General features: G+C 42.6%; 1 protein-coding gene across 3 annotated transcripts in view; it reads left to right on the forward strand.

The window, feature by feature from the left end:
* LOC117702245 (schlafen family member 9-like) overlaps positions 1 to 16,964 on the forward strand; it is a 28,420-nt gene extending 11,456 nt beyond the window's left edge. The window contains exons 1-6 of one of the 3 annotated variants that reach the window (XM_076706412.1): positions 5,729 to 6,028; positions 6,393 to 6,668; positions 9,481 to 10,589; positions 13,242 to 13,394; positions 14,916 to 15,636; positions 15,807 to 16,964. In XM_076706412.1, the coding sequence (XP_076562527.1) occupies positions 9,488 to 10,589; positions 13,242 to 13,394; positions 14,916 to 15,636; positions 15,807 to 16,665 (2,835 nt within the window). In that variant the 5' untranslated portion in view covers positions 5,729 to 6,028; positions 6,393 to 6,668; positions 9,481 to 9,487 and the 3' untranslated portion in view covers positions 16,666 to 16,964. Of the gene's footprint in view, positions 1 to 5,728; positions 6,029 to 6,103; positions 6,669 to 9,480; positions 10,590 to 13,241; positions 13,395 to 14,915; positions 15,637 to 15,806 lie in introns of those variants that run through there. The other 2 variants (XM_034493481.2, XM_076706413.1) reach the window with 2 other exon arrangements.
* The last annotated feature ends 1,498 nt before the right edge of the window (positions 16,965 to 18,462 follow it).

The following is an 18,462-nucleotide window of genomic DNA, read 5'->3' on the forward strand; positions in this document are numbered from 1 at the left end:
TGGGGTGGCACAAGGTCATAACTGAGAAAAGATGACATAAGACACTCAAGTGTCTGGAGTGCCTTTGGTTTAAGAAGACACACACATGACACATGTCTGGTGCACTCAGGGGGCAGAAGATGGCAGTGGATGCTATGGAACCAGAGTTACAGACAGTCATAGCTGTCATGTGGGTACTGGGACTTGAACCTGGGTTCTCCAGAAGAGCAGCCCATGCTTCTAATCTCTGAGCCATCACTCCAGTCCCATTATGCGTGTCTTTTGACTAAATAAACAGCCAGTAAAATATTAATTATCTACCATAGAGTCTCTACACCACAGAATTGTGGCTCTCCTTGAGGAACTATTTCTACAGCAAGCGACCTTTGAGGTATGGTTCTTTACCACCTTTGCATAAAGCACTTTTGTGGAAGGAAGGTTCCACTCGAGCAAGCTAAAAGGTCTCCTTCTAACAAAATTGTAGGACATCTGAAAGACCTAAAAGATGAGAGAAACTAAGTCTCCAAGTCTTCCTGTTCACAGTTCAATGAACCTTTGCAGATTCTAATCAGCATCAATTTGTACAATTTCAGGCACGGAGCTGAACTGGGGTCAGTAGGCAGAGGATGACTTTGTATTTAAAGGAAAGTAACATTTTACCTGAGACACTAGGCCTCAAGTTGCTTTAAATGACTGTAGTGGTTTGAATATGCTTCACCCAGGGAGTGGCAGTGTTTGGAGGCGAGGCCTTGTTGAAGTAGGTATGTCACTGTGGGTGTGAGATTTAGGACCTTCCTCCTAGCTGCCTGGAAGCCAGTCTTCTCCTAAAGACCTTCAGATGAAGATTTAGAATTCTGAGCTCCTCCTGTACCATGCCTGCCTGTACATTGCCATGCTCCCACCTTGATGATAATGGATTGAACCTCTGAACCTGTAAGCCAGCCCCAATTAAATGTTGTCCTCAGGAGAGCTGCCTTGGTCATGGTGTCTGTTCATAGCAGTAAAACCCTAAGACAGTGACCTTCAAGCAGGAACAGCAGTGCTGGAGCTACCACAATACTCATCCTCAAGCTTCATCCAGAGTCCTAGTAACAGAAATAGTGTGGGACTGACACAAACCCACACATGTAGGCCAGGGGAATAAAACAGAGGTCCCAGAAATGATGCATATAGCTACAGCTGTCAAACTTTGACAAAGCTGTAAACAGACAAACAAACAACCCATATATTGGTACATTCAGGAAGACAGCCTCAGCCAGGAGGTAGAGGCCAGCCTGGTGTACAGAGAAAGTTACAGAACAGCTTGTCTCCAAAAATCAAAAAGAAAAAAAAAATGGAGGAAAAGAAGAGGAAGAGGAGGAAGAAGAGGAGAAGGAAGAAAAAGAGGAGGAGGAGAAAGATGAGGAGGAGGAAGAAGAAGAGGAAGAAGAGGAGGAGAAGGAAGAGGAAGAGAAAGAAGAAACAGCCTCTTTAATAAGTGGTACTAGGAAAGCTGGATTTCCACATCCAGGAAGATGATACTAGTATCTCTCACCCTATTTAAAACAAAGAAACCAAAAGCCATTTCAAAAATGGTTCAAAGCCTTTTGTTTTGTTTTGTTTTGTTTTTTGTTTTGTTTTGTTTTTTGTTTTTTTGTTTTGTTTTGTTTTGTTTTTCGAGACAGGGTTTCTCTGTGTAGCCCTGGCTGTCCTGGAACTCACTCTGTAGACCAGGCTGGCCTGGAACTCAGAAATCTGCCTGCCTCTGCCTCCCAAGTGCTGGGATTAAAGGCATGTGACACCACCGCCCAGCTCAAAGCCTTAATATTAAGACACAAAACTTTGATGAAAACATAATGGAAAAATACATACATAAATACACATGCACACACACATATACAACATAGCCAAGCATTTCTGAAAAGGAGTCCAGCTGCACAGGAAGATTCTCAAAAACTGACAAATTGGATTTCCTGGGATTAAGAACGTTCAGTGCAGCAGAGGAAGCAGTTGCCAGAATGAGGAGACACCTGAGTGATAGGGGGAGCTCTGACAGTTATACCTCAGATGCAGCATTAATACAGCATGTGTTATATTAATTATATTATTCATAGATGAGTTAGAGCCTTCACAAATTAAACATCATCCAATGGAGTCAATAAGTGAGCTAATAAACCACATAGATTTCTCAGATGGAGAAATATAAATGACTGATAAATACTTTTAAAGATTTTCAATATGCTTGATCATCAGGGAAATGAACATTAAAACTGCTTTGAGATCCCATCTCACCCCCATCAGCATGGCTGCTGATAACCATGTGAAGCAACTGAGATCTGAAGAAGAAAATGGTATCTAATTCTATCTAGAAAGCTGCCTGCCTAAGTGTGAAACTGGTGAGTTATGAGCTGATAAGCACAAAGAGGAAGTAGGATAGTTATGTGGCACATAGATAGATACATGCATATATACATATGTAATAATAGATACATAAATACATGCATGCATATATATATAATAATAGTAGATACATACATGTATACATACATGTATGTACAATACTAGATAGATAGATAGATAGATAGATAGATAGATAGATAGATAAAAATATAACAAACACAAAATAATTGACACTAACTTCCCTTTGTCTCCTGTTGACTTAGTATGTATCTTAGTTAGGGTTTTATTGCTATGGAGAGACGCCATGACCAAGGCAACTTTTATAAAGAAAAACATTTAATTGGGGCTGGACTGCAGTTTCGGAGGTTTAGTCCATTATTGTCATTCATGGTGGGAAGCATGGCAATGTACGGGCAGGCATCATGCTGGAGGAGCAGAAAATTCTAGATCCATATCAAGGGCAGTAGTAACAGACAGTGAGCCACTAGACCTGAATTGAGCTTCTGAGACCTCAAAGCTTACCCCCTAGTGATGCACTTCCTCCAACAAGGCCACACCTACTCCAACAAGGCCACACCTACTCCAACAAGATCACAGCTCCAATAATACCACTCCCTATGAGCCTACAGGGGCTATTGTTTTTCAAACAAACATACACAGTAATTATAAGCTTTTTGTTTCCACTGTGCTTAGTGGCAACTCTGGGGCTTACACTACCTGGGTTTAACTTATCACAGCTGAATTACATGCTACTTCATGAATGATGCAGAAGCATTGCAACAGCCTCATACACTCCCTTCCTTCTTTTGTGTTATTACACAAAATCTTAAGCATTTATTTTTAAATTGTGTATGCATGTGCCCATGTGTGTAACTGTAACTATTTATGCCCACCCTTTCTCTGAATAAGGACACAGAGACTTATTGTTTTTATTATTCTCAGTTATTCTAACCCGACAACACTAGCCTGCTCTACATCTCACTGTAAGGGTCTGAAAATTGCTGAAGGAAGACCCCAGATTCAGATAGTATGCAAAGACAAAGAGCGTTTACTCTGCAGAAACATCTAGCATGCAAGAGTTACCATTGTTTCCAAATAGCAACACTCAGAATCATTATAACAGGACTGCTTCATTGCTTCAGAGATAACAGCAGACTTCTAAAACTTAGGGCACATTCCAAGGGGTTACGAAAACCATTAATTGAAGCTTGTAAGGACCCCAGGTGCAAAAGCAGGATATAAGATATTGACTGAGTTTGACAAAACTTCAAAGATGGCTTAGTTATAATCTAAAACTTTTCCATGACCTTGCAACATAGTAACAAATGGTCAAAGTTAAGCCAGATAATTGCTCCTAGTGTATATACACGTAGGTGTTTTTCTGGTATAACCTCTTATTCTACTTATGACCTGATTAATGTGCAAACCTGCAGTGAGTTTTTTCTCTTACCATGTGAACACATGCTCTGGGAGTCTTACAAGTACTGAGAACAAAGGGCACAGATAAGTCCCCCTCCCCTTTTCTCCCAATATAGGGAAGAACAAAGCCTACCACTGTGTCACTTTGAGATGCTAACTGGATGCTGGGGAAGCCGGCCTTAAAGCAACTAGGTCAGGGGGATCATCTGCAGATTGCAGAAGCATAGATAGCAAATGGTCTGAAAGCTCCATGGCTTAGTTTCTGAATGGGATATGAAAAATGAACCCCTCACTTAACACATGGCCGACCTCCTGTCTATCTTAGTCTCATCCTGGCACCGACTTCTTCATCCTTGTCTGGCTGGTGATCTGGTTTCTGGTTCCCACCTGAGACCCTCTATTTTTGCCCAGAAGTCCCACCTTTACTCTCCAGCCCAGCTACTGGCCATTCAGGAGGTGATGAAGAACAATGTTTAGAAAATGCTAAGATTCGGGCTGGAGAGATGGCTCAGCAGTTAAGAGCTCTGACTACTCTTCTGGAGGTCCTGAGTTCAAATCCCAGCAATCACATGGTGGCTCACAACAACCATCTGTAATGACATCTGATGGGTCTTTGAAGACAGCTACAGTGTACTTACATATAATAAATAAACAAACCTTTGGGCTGGAGTTAGCCAGGCCTGAAGGGAAATGGGAAAAAAAAAAAAAAAAAAAGAAAAGAAAAGAAAAAAAAAAAAGCAGCAAGGGTATGCTTCGTAATAATTACAATACCAAAGTCCAGCTGTAATCAGATCTCTGCCAGCACAGAGATTAGCATTTGAACAATACAAGAATAGTCTTTACACAGTGCTCAAACAGTTCACAAAAACATTACTCCAATGAGCACCTCTCAGGTGCTCACCAAGGCCAGAGACAGGGAACTGGAGTTACCAGGGCCTGTGAGGAGCCACCCATGGGTGCTGGGAGTCAAAGCCAGGTCCTCTACAAGACCGTGCTCTGAGTCCCTGAGCCGTCTTTCCAGCCCCCTGTAATTATCACAATTTTTTCTTTCTATACATTATAAGCACCATAATATAGTTGTATCTTTATCTTTTTAGTAATTTTTGAATACTGAGAAAGATAAATTACCTTTTAATATTCACGTAATTACTCCTGAAGTATAGGCTTTATTTATGTGACTGTAAGTGTCAGTCTGGTACAAAGTTCCATCAGCCTTTAACATTTCATGTGACAAAGATCTCCTGGAGACAAAATCCTCCTTTTATTGCTTTGTTTCACTAGAAAAGGACACCATTCTTTTCTATCAACTAGGTGAAGTGTGTGTGTGCGTGTGTGTGTGTGTGTGTGTGTGTGTGTGTGTGTGTGGTGTGTGTGTGTGTGTTGAATTCTAGGTTGACAGCCTTTTTCTTTCAACACTGTACAATCCGGAAAATAAGAATTTTAAAGAAAAATGACTATGGTGGTATGGAAAATATACTGAAATGGGAAGTCTGAAACCATAGAAAAACAGGTTTTGAACTAGAAAACATATCCTGACGCCGTTAACCGTGTTAACCATGTGTATGTAATAAGCGCACATGCAGTAGGCACACACAGCAGATGAAGGTCTGCAAGTACCTTCAGGAGTTACACTGGTTAGTTTTCAACTCTGAGCTCAGGAGGTGAGATCCTCATAAAAGCTTCACTCTCACTATCCTTTCCCTAGATCTGTGTGAATCTGTGCTCCTTCCCCAGGCTTTCCACATTTCCACAGCAGGGAAGCAGGGAACACCTTCAGGCTGACAAGGCTGTAAGTCACTGCAGGGAGGAGCCAACAAGGATGGGGGCTTAGCTGGAAAAGGGCAGCTAACAATCGGATCAAAAAAAAAAAAAAAATGAGTTCAATCTGGCAACATGCCTGCAAAAGGCCAGAAAATCCTAGCAGTTTCGTTTTCCCCCAAAACAAACACTCCAACAGCTAGAAGGATTGAGCCAGTTCGATGTGACTACTGCTAGCCAAACCCAAGTTGTAGCCTGGAGCCGGGGCTGCTCCCCTGGGCCTCACAGGCGGGTGACCAATCCACAAGTGCAACACCACCGGGCCACAGACCTGAACGATCTGGATCGGAGGCTGGATTCTGGAAGAAAAGAGAGTTTTTATTACATTTGAACTGTTTCCAAATTCTGCTTTCTGAAGCGGCCCTGGGAAGGCGATCTAGAGAACTCCTCGGAGTCTTTTCACACAGATTGGAAACAGTGAATGAGTGTCCAGGTGCGACCTGCGAGGGGGCCAGGGACAGACGGGAGGCGGGCACCAGAGGGAAGGGCCTGAAGAAGAGTTTATCTCCTTTTGAATATGTTTTATCCTGTCTTGTGTAAATTATATGAAGAGATTCCATAAACAGGTTGATTAGTTAGTAAATAGATACAGACAGATGGGCCGGTGACAGACGGAACACTAGAATATAGGAAGAGCGAGGAGGAAAGAGGAAGAAAGAAGTGGGGAGAAGGCGGAGACCAAAAGAAACTAGAAACACCAAGAACCATCCGAAAGCCCAACATAGCTAAGGTTCAGAATTACTAAAGTTTAGTTCATTAAGCACATTCTGAGTTTCAAGGTTCCCGGTATTTTTTAGGCTTCCTATTGGTTTCTTCCCGCGCCCGGGAGAAGGCGGGTGGGGAGCCAACCAGTGAAAAGGAAAGGCGGGAATTCAATGCCACATTCGCGCGCGGTGGGATCTGGAGCGCGGGCTGGGATCTGGAGCTCCTGCTGGCATCTGGAGTGCACAGGATCTGGACGACAGGCTCGGATTCTTCGCGAAGTGCTTAGAGACCCTCAGTTCCCTCCACCCTAACCGAGGCCTAGTCCACCAGATCTGGGACCGGGTGGCCTGAGCAGCCCAGAAGCCAAGGTAACATCTGTGTGTCTTTCCTGCCTGAAGGCCGGGATATTTTATCAAACTCAGCGACTAGTTCCTTTTAAAGTAGGTGCTGAGGACTCGAGGAGCGTCAGGGTGAAAGGGAATGATCCGGGTGGATGAGAGCCTGACCAGCCCAGCACAGGAGAAGGGGGACGCAGAGAAGCGAAGGGATAAGGGAGGGAGTCTGTCTCTGTCTCTCTGTCTCTCTCTGTGTGTCTCTGTCTGTCTTTCTTGCTTGCTCACTCACTGCCTGGCTGGCTGGCTCTTGCGCACTCTCAACAGGAAGTCTCTGAGCTGGCAGAACCTGTTACCCTTAGCAGATGCATGTTAGAATATAAGCTTCAGGCCCCAAGGTTCCGTTTTGAAATTACAGTGTTGACAGGGATTCTGCAGATGCGACTGACAACCCCTCCCTCCAAGATACTGTCTTTAAGGAAGGAGCAAAGAGGTAGAAACAGAATTGTTACTATCTAACCCAGAGTTTATAATCTAGAAACTATTGGAAAAGAGCCAAAGACCCCGTGATTTCAGTTTCCCAAATATCACGGGTTCTCCAGCCTGTTTCCTTTCTGTCCCAGTTCTGCCCCAAGATGATCAGTCTCAATTTGTTTTGCCCAGTGTACTGCCCCAGCCCATCCAGAGTCTTGTGTGTTCCACTCTTACTTTCCATTTCCACACACATTTATCAGAGGCCTAATCTTTCACCGACTGTTTATATGGTTGTATAAGGGAGACAAGCTCACCTTTCTGCCGTTCTCACGGAATGGTGCCATTGCTATAGACCAGTTGTCCCACCAGCCCCTACAATCGTTTAACATTGGCAGACATCCTCTAGTACAGCTTTATTCGGTGTCATGTGACATTTTTAGGATTTTACTCCCGAAAAAAAAAATACTCAATTATATATAGATCTGGAGAGATGACTCAGCCGTTAAGAACATTTCTGGTTCCTGCAGAAGACCCAGGTTCAATTCCCAGCACTCACATAGCAGTGAGCAACTCTCATAACAGGTCCCAGAGGATCTGATGTCCTTTTCTGACCAGGCACTAGGCGGGTGATGTACAGACATACATACAAGTAAAATACTCATATACCACTGAGCCATCTCTCCAGGACCATTGTCTTTAATTTTTATGCAAATATTATCATAATGTAATACCTTGCTATAGAATTGTTTTTTCAAGACATTATTACATATTACAGATGTGTAGATTTGTGTATGTTGGATGCATGAAGACATAGTGTAATGGCACTCACCTTCACCTTGATGGGATATGGGATCTCCTAGGAGAAAGGCCTCCAGGCACACACATGAGAAAGGGGGTTGCATTAGAAAACTTCCCTCCTATCATAACCTAACCTCCATCAGGCCCGCTGTTTGCCTTTCTCCTCTCCTTCACCTTCTCCTCCCAGTTCCTGGACCACCATCATTTCCAAACCTTGATGCTCGGGATTCTGTTGTTTTAGTCCCTCAGCCTCTTGCTCCATCTTTAAGTTCTCACTTCTGTTCTGGCTCTCTCTCTCTCTCTCTCTCTCTCTCTCTCTCTCTCTCTCTCTCTCTCTCATCCATGGTAAATATTGTTAGCATTCCCATCTTAAAGAGAACCTTCAACTTCTCTTTCTTTGTGTTCATTTCTGTGCCTCTCATTTCTTTAGTAAGTCTGTCTAGTGGCTTTTCTCTACCTGGTTTTCATTTCTCAATCCATTGTGACAATTCATAGAGTTTTGCTTACTAGACATCTATGAGCCAAAGCATCTGGGGGCTTTTCAAAGTCACCACTTATGTCATTTCACTAAACACCCTTCCCACCACCACCCTGCCATGCCACCAGACAGGGTTTCTCTGTGTAGTCTTGGCTGTCCTGGAACTTGTTCTGTAGAGCAGGCTAGCCTTGGACTCAGAGATCCTCCTGCCTCTGTCTCCCAAGTGCTGGGATTAAAGGCGTGTACCACCACTGCCTGGCATTTCACTAAATCATTCAGTAAGACTTCCTAATCTCTATGTGCAGCACTCATCAGCAGCTTATAAACCTGGAGAGTCTGAGCAGGCTGCCTTGAGCTCTGTGCCCTGAGACCATGATCCTCTGCTTTTCGCCCACCTCTGGGTTTTCACATCCTGTTTCACATCTCCTTCCAGTATAGCCTTCTTTTATCTCTTAATTTATTAGAAATATGTTCCAAGCTGTGATATCTCACTCCATGGCACACCCTTGGATTTATTGATTCCTCCTGGTCCTGTACCTCAATGCTGATGGCTTCACCCTGACAATTCTGGTAACTAGGTGACATTATCTCCTCCAGAGAGCATTACCAAAGTACAGTTTAATAGCCAAATTCGTTCAGACCCCCCATCAATATGTTTTCCCTCCTATAGCCCATGTCGCATGTGATGATAAGTTCTACTTTCTTTCTTTCTTTTTTTTTTTTTGTTTTTTGTTGTTGTTGTTGTTGTTGTCGTTGTTTTTCGAGACAGGGTTTCTCTGTGTAGCTCTGGCTGTCTTGGAACTCACTCTGTAGACCAGGCTGTCCTCGAACTCAGAATCTGCCTGCCTCTGCCTCCCAAGTGCTGGGATTAAAGGCGTGTGCCACCACTGCCCGGCATAAGTTCTACTTTCATTGCCCCCTCAAAACAATTTCTAAGGAGAAAGGACTATTTTTTATCTTACTTGATATTTTATTGCTTTGACAGAATATATTGGCTCATATTAAATATGTTTCAATAAGTAGATGAGTGAATTGTGTTCATGTGAGAATTAACTTTTTAGTAAAAGTAAAACAAATGTTTGGATTGTTTGACTGTAGGGTCAGCATGGAGACACATCCCTCCTTAGAGGTGAAACAGTCTTACCCAGACTTGATCATCTATGTAGGAGAAGTGACTATCGGAGAAAAAGATCGAAATAAAATGGACTCAGAGAAGAGAAGGCAGGAGAAGACAAGAATTACAGAGGCTGCTTGTGCTCTGTTAAACTCCGGAGGAGGAGTGATTGCTATGCAAATGGCCAGCAAGAGTGAGCATCCTGTGGAGATAGGACTGGACTTGGAACAGTCTTTGAGGGAGCTTGTTCCAGCCTCTGATTTGCAGGCTTTCTTTGCAACCAAGCAACAAGAGGACCAGTTTTACATTTTTGTTAAATCTTGGAGCTGCAGCCCTGAAGATGATTCTACTAAGCCTCGAATTTGCAGCCTGGCCTCTTCCCTGTACCGTCGATTTTTAAGTTCTAAGGTTGCCATGGATTCAAGAGTTGCTTTTGAGTTTCTGGAGGACAAGAAGAGGTGTGTCAAATGCAGTCCTACTGATGACAGAGCGCCACATGCTAAAATTCCCAGAGCCATTTGTCAGAACAGCTTTGAATCAAATCAGGCTTTTGAAATTTTCCAAAGCGAGAGACTTGAATTTGGCCAACACTTGCTTTTTTGTGAATCCGAATTTGTAGAGTTTAAAAATTTCTCTCCCGAGGAAAAAAAAAAAAGAAAAAGAAAAAAGAAATTCTCTACCAAACATGCCTACGAATATATAAAAGATACAATTCCAAAGTACATCTCTGCATTTGCAAACACCCAGGGAGGCTATCTTTTCTTTGGAGTGGGTGATAAGAGTAAGACAGTCCAGGGATGCCAAAAAAACAAAGTTGACCGTGAGTCTTTGAAAACAGTGGCAAATGAAGCAATATCCAAGTTGCCAGTTTTCCACTTTTGTTCATCTAAAGACAAGGTGTCTTATGAGACCAGAGTCATAGATGTGTTTAAAGAGGGAAGTTTGTATAGTTATCTCTGTGTGATCAAAGTAGAGAAGTTCTGCTGTGCAGTGTTCTCAGAGGCCCCCGTTTCATGGATGGTAGACAAGGAGAAAGGTGTCTACAGCTTGAAGACCGAGGAATGGGTACGCATGATGGTGGATGTTGGCCCAGGTAAGAGTTTTGCCTTCTCAGTCCTTTCTGCCTCTTTTGAATTCCTCTGTATCCTTCAAGCTCTGGAAATCTGAGTTCATTACACCCACTGAAGTTGGCTCTCCACTTTTTGCTTTGTTTTGTTGGTTTCAAGACAGTGTTTCTCAATGTAGCCTTTGGCTGTCCTGAAATTTGTTCTGTAGACAGGCTGGACTCAAATTCACAGAGATCCACCTGCCTCTGCCTCCCAAGTACTGTGATTAAAGGCCTATGCCACCACCATCTGGCATATATTGTTTATTGTATCCTACTACTGAAAGGGTTTTGTGGCAAAAGAGGAGGACCAAGGAACGCCACAAAATCATGCCATGCAAATGTTGGGAGTGATATCCAAATGGTTTGCCTCTGAGTGGGGTTGGAAAAGAGAGAAAGCAGGCCATGATGGTGCCGGCTTTATATTGGGTATTGAGCACTCAAATCATAATTATGGCAATGGTAGAAATATCTTTTAGTGATGACAGGGCTGCTGGCACCGAGTCACTGAGTGGAGTGGGGGGGTGGGAGCACCTGGATCTGGAATGTAGGCAGTTCTTTTGGCTAGTAATGATTTCAGCTTGGTATGAAGAATGGTTGCTAGCTTAATCAATCTAGTTTAGACAGTAAGTAATTTCCCCTTAAGAACTGATTGATTGTTGGTAGGAGTGGAGAGGCTATTTGCCTGGGGCATTGTGATTGTTATAAGGGTGACATGGCTCCTGGAACAAGTGGGCATTTTTCCAGTAGATGATTTAATACAGAGGGCAAATTAATCACAAAATGTAGTCTGAAAGCAAAATGCAGTTTGTAATGTTAAGCTGAGCCCTTCAAGCTGGGCCCTTTAGCACTTAGCCTGGTTGGAAGAAAAACCCAGTGTGATTGGAGAAGAAAAAAGCCTACTAACATTGCAGAAAGCAGAGGAGGAATTCACCTGGAATTGTCTCCAGAGCAACCATCCATTCTTTCAGTTCGGCTGGACACCCAGAGAGACTTGGGAGACTCTGGAGCAAGCAACCACTTCACAGGAAGTGAACATAAGAAAAACTAGGAAAGAGAAAGGAGGGTCTTTGAATTGAAGGGTATTTAAGACAGTGTGGAAAAGGAGCTTTTGTCTTCTGGGATGTTGGTGGATTAGGATGGTCAGTTGGGTGCTTTCTCTGTCTCTCTGAGCTAGCAGGCTTTCACCACAGTGTCTGGCTACTAAGTCTTCATTTGGTAAATCGAACATTTGGGATTTTGTTTTAAAAACAACAACTTATTAATTGTTTAATTAGAGTTTTTTTTTTTAATTTGTTGTTGAAGACACATAGAGAAGACATTGATAAAACAGGATGCAACTAGTAAAAACAGGAAAACGAGAAGCAGGAGTCAGGAAGGGCAGTATCCAACTCCCTAGTCTCAAAGGCCCAGGAGCTGGCTCATCAAGTTGTTCATTACAGTTTTGGAGATCTGTTTGAAGTTGTTGGGTTTTATTTTTTACTCCACCAATTGATTGACATGGAAGCAGCATTCCTCTTGGAGGAAGAGGTATTTCAGCTATAAGAAGATCCAGTGCTCATCAGTTTGGGAGAACCAGCAGGGAGCCAGGGTGGGTTGATGAGGAGAGCCAGCAGCTAGAGAGGGAGAAGGGGAGACCAAAGGTTCTGGAGGAAGGGCAGGAGCTGTGGGTGGAAGCCAGCAAAGCGGGGGCTTGTCAGAGGGATCAAAAGCAGGGGAGGAATCATTTTGTTCAGACTTCTAAGCTAGAAGGAGCTGAGTTGGGGAACAGGAAGAACAGAGAGAAGACTTGGAGTGGAGGTAAAAGAAAACTTTGATATAGGGACTCTCCATTTCCTTGATCGCTGATGGCAGTTGTAAAGGACTGTTTACCTGCTGATGAAATTGTCACCCACCATCATTGTATCTTGACCCCTCTGTCCCTTAGTGCCCAGTAGTGTTTTATGAAATTCAATGCACTGACATACAGTGCATATATATTCACTGCTGGCTGGGCCAGTGCTTCTGACAAGCTCATGCCTACCACACCCTTGGTTATCTTCAGGTTGTGGGCTCTACTCAGGGCAGGCTACCACAGACTACACCTTCACTTTCTTTAATTTTTTAAAAAATTATCCTTGAATGTATCCTTGCAAGTACATATTTGCACCGTGTGCATGTGCTTGTGGAGTCTAAAGAGATCAAAAGAGGCCATTGTATACTCAGAACTGGAGCTATGAATGGTTGTGAACCACCATGTAGGTGCTGGGAACCTTGGTCCTCTCCAAGATCAGCCGGTGCTCTTGACCTCTGAGCCATCTCTCCATTGCCAACCTTCACTTTCTGTGTGAGGCCTCCTGCTACCTGAACTATTTGGCATGTTCACCTTCCATCGCTGTCTCCTACCCTGGAACTGTAGCAGGCTGACACCAGGAGCCCTGATCTGAGTTCTTACTGTCAGGATCGCAGGGTACCAACCAGCTCAGTACCAACCAGTGATTCTCTATCATAGAGTTGTCAATCAGTGAACTGACAAAATGGTCCTAGTCTCTTTGTGGTTTCTGACTTCTTTCCAACTCGCCCCTCCCCACCCTCAGCCCCGCCCCGGAATAGAGCCTACGCTTTGTTACTCTGACTCTTTACATTTGCTGTGTCTCACAGAGGCAGCTTCCAATGAGCAATCTTCCCTCAATGACCTGTCCAAAGATTTTGAATGTCAGCTGAGTCTATCCAACAGCCCTCCACGCTGCAGACCAGTGTATTCTAAAAAAGGACTGGAACATAAGGTTGACCTGCAAGAGCGATTATTTCAAGGTAAGAACAGACAGTGTTTCCATTAAGAGAAAGAGACCATTTAATAACTTTGGTTAAAATGCAGTCAGTGAGATGGCCTTCTGGGACACCACATTTATGAAGCAGCAGTGCTACAAACCTCATGAAAATGGGGTGCAGGTACCCTTGAAATCATCTAACAAAGTACTAGCAAAATCTGATAGTTAAATGTGCAGAGGCCGAGGCCCCCACCAGGGATTTAAATCATATCATTCCCAGGGGCAAGACTTAAGCATATGCACTTGAGGCACCTTCTTAAGGAGTTCTGATCCTGTATCTGGAACTCACTGATCCAGTACAGCCATAGCAAAAGCCTCGCATGGGAAACACAGTGATAGAATTGGCCCCTCAGTCAGCTTTTAAGGATGGAGGGAAAACATAAACATTCATATGGCAGATAAGAGCGCACTGAGGAGCCATTAGTAATTTGTCTTGAGAGAAGGTAGTGAGACAGAGTCACCAGGGTCTAGTCTTGGTACAAAGTAATCACTTCAGACCATGGATAATGTTAGACTTCAACTAAGTTTTGTCTAAGGAAAGATCCAGGTTTCTGAAGGTAGGAAATAGCTTCTTTAACATTGCACTTGGAACATACGTGAGATCTATTAATCACATCTGATGCAGAGACATCCTGTGTATGGTATAAGCATTTATTTGTGCCCTGATAATTAATATATTAGAAGGACCTTAGATTTCCTTTCAAAATTAATTTACCTGAGCTCCTTATTATTAGCTTATCAGAATTGTTTTTAAACTTTCCACAAAGGAATCTGATGCAAGAATGACTACTTTTTTTAAAAAAACTTTTAAGGCTCAATAAATTTCATTTTGGTTGATGCAGATCTTTCTAAGATAATGGGAGGGCAACATCTTTCCATCAGCTTGGGGGGATATGACTGAAGGAGAATGTATACACATGGAGTTTCTCCTGCTTGTCTTTCGTAGACTACACATAAGGCTTAGTGCTCCTTTTTATTTTTAAACTTTTTTATAAATCTAATCTTTTTTCAGAATAGAGTTTTTCATACAATATATTCTAATCAAGATTTCCCCTCCCCCAACTCCACCCAGATCCTTTCTCACCTCCTGCTCCACACTCAACTCCACAGCCTTCTATCCTCTCTCTCATTAGAAAACAAACAGGCAACTAAAACAAACAAACCAGAATAGAACAAACTGGAGTGGAGAGAAGGAACCTAAGACAAAGAACAAGAAACACATACATAGAAAATACACATACACACAATCTCACACACATCTCATAAGAACACAAAATCAGAAACCATAATAAATAAGCAAAGGACCTATGAGGTAATATATATGCATATGTATATGATATGCATATCCCCAGACAAAGTATATGACACAAAAACCTTTCAAAAATGTTATTGTCTTGTTCTATATTGGCCAACTGCGTACTTCTCTATTTTAAACATAATACGTGAGTTGTTTGAAACAATACAAGAACTTATTTGAAGTCTTGTCGATTCTTTTCATCTCCAGTGTCACCAGACTGCTTAAAGTACACTCCTGAATCGCTCTGGAGGGAGCTGTGTTCCCAGCATGAGAGACTAGAGACTTTGATAAACCAGCAAATGTGTTCTTTCTCCTGTGGTCTGCTGATCCTCTCTAGAAGCTGGGCTGTGGACCTAAACTTGAAAGGGAAGCAGGGAGTCATCTGTGATGCTCTGCTGATTGCAGAGAATAGCCCCCCGACACTCTACACCATCGTTGGGGAGCAGGATGAGCAAGATCAGGACTACTGCACCCGCACTGCCTTTACTCTGAAGCAGAAGCTGGTGAACACTGGGGGCTACACTGGGAGAGTGTGTGTCATGACCAAGGTTCTCTGCCTGAGTTCTCAGAATACTGAGACCAATGGGGGCTCAGTCTCTCCTATTGATTACCCACACTCCTATAACCTTGAAAACATCCAGGAAATGCAGGCCTTGCTTCAGGCCCTTGTGATTGTCTTGCTCAACTTCAGGTCTTTCTTGAGTGACCAGCTTGGCTGTGAAATTTTGAATCTTCTCACAGCCCGACAGTATGAGATACTCTCAAAAAGTCTCCACAAAACCAGAGAGCTGTTTGTGCATGGCTTGCCAGGCTCAGGGAAGACGATCATGGCCATGAAAGTCATGGAAAAGATCAGAAACACATTTGACTGTGAAACAGATAGCATTCTCTACATCTGTGAAAATCAGCCATTGAGGGACTTCATCCGGTAAGTGTTTGGATCTTGGTCTGTGTGTTTTCAATCCAGGTTGAACTTTTCTATTATGTTACCCTGATTCTTGGAAATCAGTCAGTAAAATGATCTGAGACAGCAGTGCTGTGTTTCTGGGAATATGATACAGTCAGAGAAACACCTAATTTCTTTTTCCACTGTTACAGGGCAAAAAATATCTGCCAGGCAGTAACCCGGAAAACATTCATGAAATATAACTTTGAAACGGAGAAAATCAAACACATTATCATTGATGAAGCCCAGAATTTCCGCGCCGAGAATGGTGACTGGTATGAGAAAGCAAAAGGAATCACTCCTAAAATTCTCTGGATCTTTCTGGACTATTTTCAGACCAGTCACTTGCAGAAGAGTGGCCTCCCAGATTTCCCAGATCAGTTTCCAAAGGAAGAGCTCACACTAGTGGTACGAAATGCAGATAAAATAGCTGAGTTCCTACAACAAGAATTGAAGACAATTAGAGATAAGCCTCCATACAGCATCCCTCCAGAGTCCCTAAATATGCTCCATGAATTTAACTGGTCCCAAGGTGTATCAGGCACCTGTGAGCTTATATACTTGAGTTTGGGAAAGATGGTGAGCTATGTAGCAGATAAGTGTGATTTTTTCTTGAGTAATGGCTATTCTCCCCAAGATATTGCAGTGCTTTTCAGCACAGACAATGACAAGAAAGCCTATGAGCTTATGTTCCTGAGAGAAATAAGGAAGAGGAGAGTGTCTCAGAGGAATGTTGCCTCTGTCTGTCTTTCTAACATGTTTGACAGCATCCGTCGATTCTCAGGCCTGGAAAGAAGCATTGTGTTTGGTATTAATCCCTATGCAACTGAGAAGCCGATTTTTCACAACCTATTGCTCTGCCTAGCTTCCAGAGCGAGGAAACATCTGTATATTCTGAAGTTTCCTACCCTTTCAACTCCTGAGGGGCATAGCTCAACAGTTGCATGTTTGAATGAGATGTATGAGGTCATAGGTTCAATCACTGATGATGAGATAGTAAAATCTAGTTGAGGTCCTTCAGGACAAGAAGAAAGATAAAGATACAACAGAGCCTTGTTCTCTAGTTTTCGAAAATGTAGAAAAAAATAACAATGGATATTGTAACTAACTGAGGCTGAAAACAGAGTTGGGGAGATGGCTGGCAAGATGATGTACACATGACATATGCTATGGGAATTTTGAGACTACAATGAAGACGACACAATACAGTAAGTCGTATCTGATTATTACAACAGACTTCCATTTTAAATTGAAAAATACATTTATTAAAATATTTTATAAAGATAAATAAAAACACTAAAAATGCAGTACTAAGTAGTACTGGATAGTCTGGTTCTTTCCACCTAAGTACCAGCTTTCCACAATCTTGCAGGCAGCCAGATTAAGAAGCCAATGGAAGAAGACAGTGCACTTGGATTCTGCGGTATCCTTGCAGCTCTGTTCTTTGTACTGCTTGAGGTTTAAAGAAAAGAGGAGGAGGAAGAGGAGGAGGGGGAGGAGGGGGATAAACTGACCAGATCAGTACTTGGAATGATTGCATTCAAAGACAATGAGTCTGGAAGACACAAAGAAGGAAGGAAAGAGAAATGCACACAAGATAGATGAAACCCTGACCCCCACACACATGGGAAGAAATTCAGCAGAGGAGAAGGAAGAACAAGTCAGAAGAGTAGGACAAATCAGAAGAAACTTGGATGGAAAGGTTGATTCAGGGTCTTCAGGATTTGGAGAGGAGACACACAGTGGGCATTTGAGCAGTGGGAGGGATGCTTAGGGAAGCTGATGAACTAGAGATGCTTTGGGAGGCTAATTTACTGTAGTTTGCCTTGATGGCTATTTTATCTGATGTTGCCATGACAACTTAGCTTTCTTTTTCTTGCCATTTTTCTAACATACATTTGCCCATCTTCTGACACTGAACCCGTCTCTGTTGGTGGTTTTAGATAGAACTCTTAAGTGTATCTTCACATTTATTATACTTGAAGCCAATCTACAAGTCTCTGACTTTTATTTAATAAGTGTGCTTTACTGATGTGTAAAAACATGAGCTTCTGATGGGGAACAAAGTGAGAAAAGGTTACAAAGTAATGTGAGAATATCACATTTTTTGGAAGACAAAGAGTACCTTTTCATGTTACATATGTGCACACATAAGCTTATGAAAAATGAAAGAATTCAATTTCAGTGGTCAAATTATAAATATTTTCTGCTTATTTTTATTTCCCACATTCCTAAAATGAACATATATTATTCTTGCTAAAAAAATACACCTTTTATAGCAAGAGAGAGAGAGAGAAAGAGAGAGAGAGAAAGAGAGAGAGAGAAAGGAGGAAAGAAGGAAACCAGGTAGTAGATAAATAATGGAGGGGGGACACATCTTTGGGGTAATGGGGTAATAAGGCTCATGGGAGAGAATTGTGTGTGTGTGTGTATGTGTGTGTGTGTGTGTGTGTGTGAGAGAGAGAGAGAGAGAGAGAGAGAGAGAGAGAGATGTCAGTTCAGTTTTCTGGGTTTTTTGTTTGTGGTTGGTTGGTTGGTTGGTTGGTTGGTTGGTTGGTTGGTTGGTTTGGTTTGGAGACAAGTTATCTTAATTACTGATCTATTGCTATGAAGAGACACCATGACTAAAGCAATGAAAATGAAAACATTTAATTGGGGACTTGTTTATAGTTTTAAAAGGTTAGCAGTCCATGATCATCACCACAGGAATCACAAGGCATGACATTGGAGCAGTTGCTGGGAGCTTTACATCCTAATCAGCAGGTGACAGAAAGAGACCGGGCCTGGGTGTGGTCAAACTTCAAAGCA

This window comes from Arvicanthis niloticus, unplaced genomic scaffold (genome assembly GCF_011762505.2).
Source record: "Arvicanthis niloticus isolate mArvNil1 unplaced genomic scaffold, mArvNil1.pat.X pat_scaffold_604_arrow_ctg1, whole genome shotgun sequence".
Classification (NCBI taxonomy): domain Eukaryota; kingdom Metazoa; phylum Chordata; class Mammalia; order Rodentia; family Muridae; genus Arvicanthis; species Arvicanthis niloticus.